Source organism: Aplysia californica, unplaced genomic scaffold (genome assembly GCF_000002075.1).
Source record: "Aplysia californica isolate F4 #8 unplaced genomic scaffold, AplCal3.0 scaffold00868, whole genome shotgun sequence".
Taxonomy (NCBI): domain Eukaryota; kingdom Metazoa; phylum Mollusca; class Gastropoda; order Aplysiida; family Aplysiidae; genus Aplysia; species Aplysia californica.
In genome coordinates this window covers 162147-163747 of record NW_004798138.1, presented here as the reverse complement: position 1 = coordinate 163747, position 1601 = coordinate 162147, and the positions used below count along the sequence as shown (strand labels likewise).

The window sequence follows — 1601 nt, the reverse complement described above, 5'->3', positions numbered from 1 at the left end:
TATATATATATATAAAACTATTTCCCTCACTTGCTCATGCCCATTGATGTATAATGTGTGTGTCAGTAAGTGTGTACAGTGTGTGTGTAAGTGTGTACGTCATATTTCCCTCACTTGCTCATGCCCTTGATGCAGATGGCCAGGTCCTTGGTCATGACCCCGCCCTCGATCGTCTCAACGCACACTGCCTCCAGGTTGCTGCAAAACCTGGCCAGCTCTTTGTTCTCGTCCAACTTGGCACGGTGCGCCAGGCCCCGGGACCAGGCAAAGATGGAGGCTGAAAAGTGACACGACACGAGATGAATGAGAAAATTCCAGTTGTGATTTTGAGTAGAGAGAAGCACATCGATACAACAAGGGTCATTTAGTGCAGGGAAGATTCAAGACAGACAGACAGACAGACAGACAGACAGACAGACAGACAGACAGACAGACAGACAGACAGACAGACAGACAGACAGACAGACACAACAGAGGGGAAAGAAAAGGTATAGGACCTACCAGTGGCGCTCTCCAACCACTCAATAAAATTCCCTATTAGGAAGTTTTTAAAAATAGTTTTAGTAAGTGTTTTACGGCACTTGCAACACAATAATAAGGTCATATAAGTGCCGAAAATTAGAGGTGTTACCAGAGAGTAACAAAATATAAAAAAGAAGGAGGAGAGCTACGGACAACAGATGTTTGGTAGGAAAGAAAAATTAAACAACACCAGAGCACCCGCCAACCACCCACAAGGCTGAAAAGTGACACGAGACGAGATAAAAGAGTTTTTTAGTTATAGTAGGAGTTTTACGGCACTTGCAACACTGTAAGGTCATATAAGTGCTGAAGATTAGATGTTTGTTTGAGTAAACAAAAGGTCATTTAGTGCTGGGGAAAAGTAAGACAAACAGACAGAAACAACAGAGGGGAAAGTAAAGAAGTGGGACCTACCAGTGGCGCCCCCCATTCCGAAGATTAGAAGTGTTACAAGAGAGTAACAAATACAAAAAAGGAGGAGAGATGTTTAGTTTTAGTAAGTATTTTACTGCACTTGTAACACAATAAGGTCATAGAAGTGCCGAAGATTAGAGGTGTTACAAGAGAGTAACAAATAATATAAATAGAAGGAGGAGAGATAAGGACGATAGAAGCTTAAATGGAAAGAAGGAGCATACCACACCAGAGCATTCACCAACCACCCAAGAAGATAAAAGAGAAAATTCCAGTTTTGACTTTGAATAAAGAGAAGCCCAATAAGGGTAATTTAGTGCAGGGAAGACACAAGACAGACAGACAGGCAGACAGACAAACAGAGTCAGACAGACAGACAGAGAGGAAAGAAAAGGTATGGGACCTAAAGATGACGCTATCCAACCACTCAATAAAATTCCCTATCACACACACACACACACGTATGCACGCACGCAAGCACACACACACACACACACACAGGTAAACACACACTTACCTATAGGGTTAGTAGACGTCTCCTTCCCCTGCTGGTAAAAGCGGAAGTGACGAGTGACCGTGCCATGAGCAGCCTCTGCTTCCACGGTCCGGCCGTCCGGACACACCAGTACACTGGTCATCATACCCAGCGAGCCGAAGCCTGGAGG

General features: G+C 44.2%; 1 protein-coding gene across 1 annotated transcript in view; it reads right to left on the bottom strand.

Annotated features, from left to right (window-relative positions):
* LOC101863304 (isocitrate dehydrogenase [NADP] cytoplasmic) overlaps positions 1 to 1601 on the bottom strand; it is a gene marked incomplete in the record, with an annotated part of 27132 nt that overhangs the window by 1393 nt on the left and 24138 nt on the right. The window contains 2 exon segments of the mRNA XM_013089076.2: positions 115 to 277; positions 1454 to 1594. Coding sequence (XP_012944530.1) covers positions 115 to 277; positions 1454 to 1594 — 304 coding nt within the window.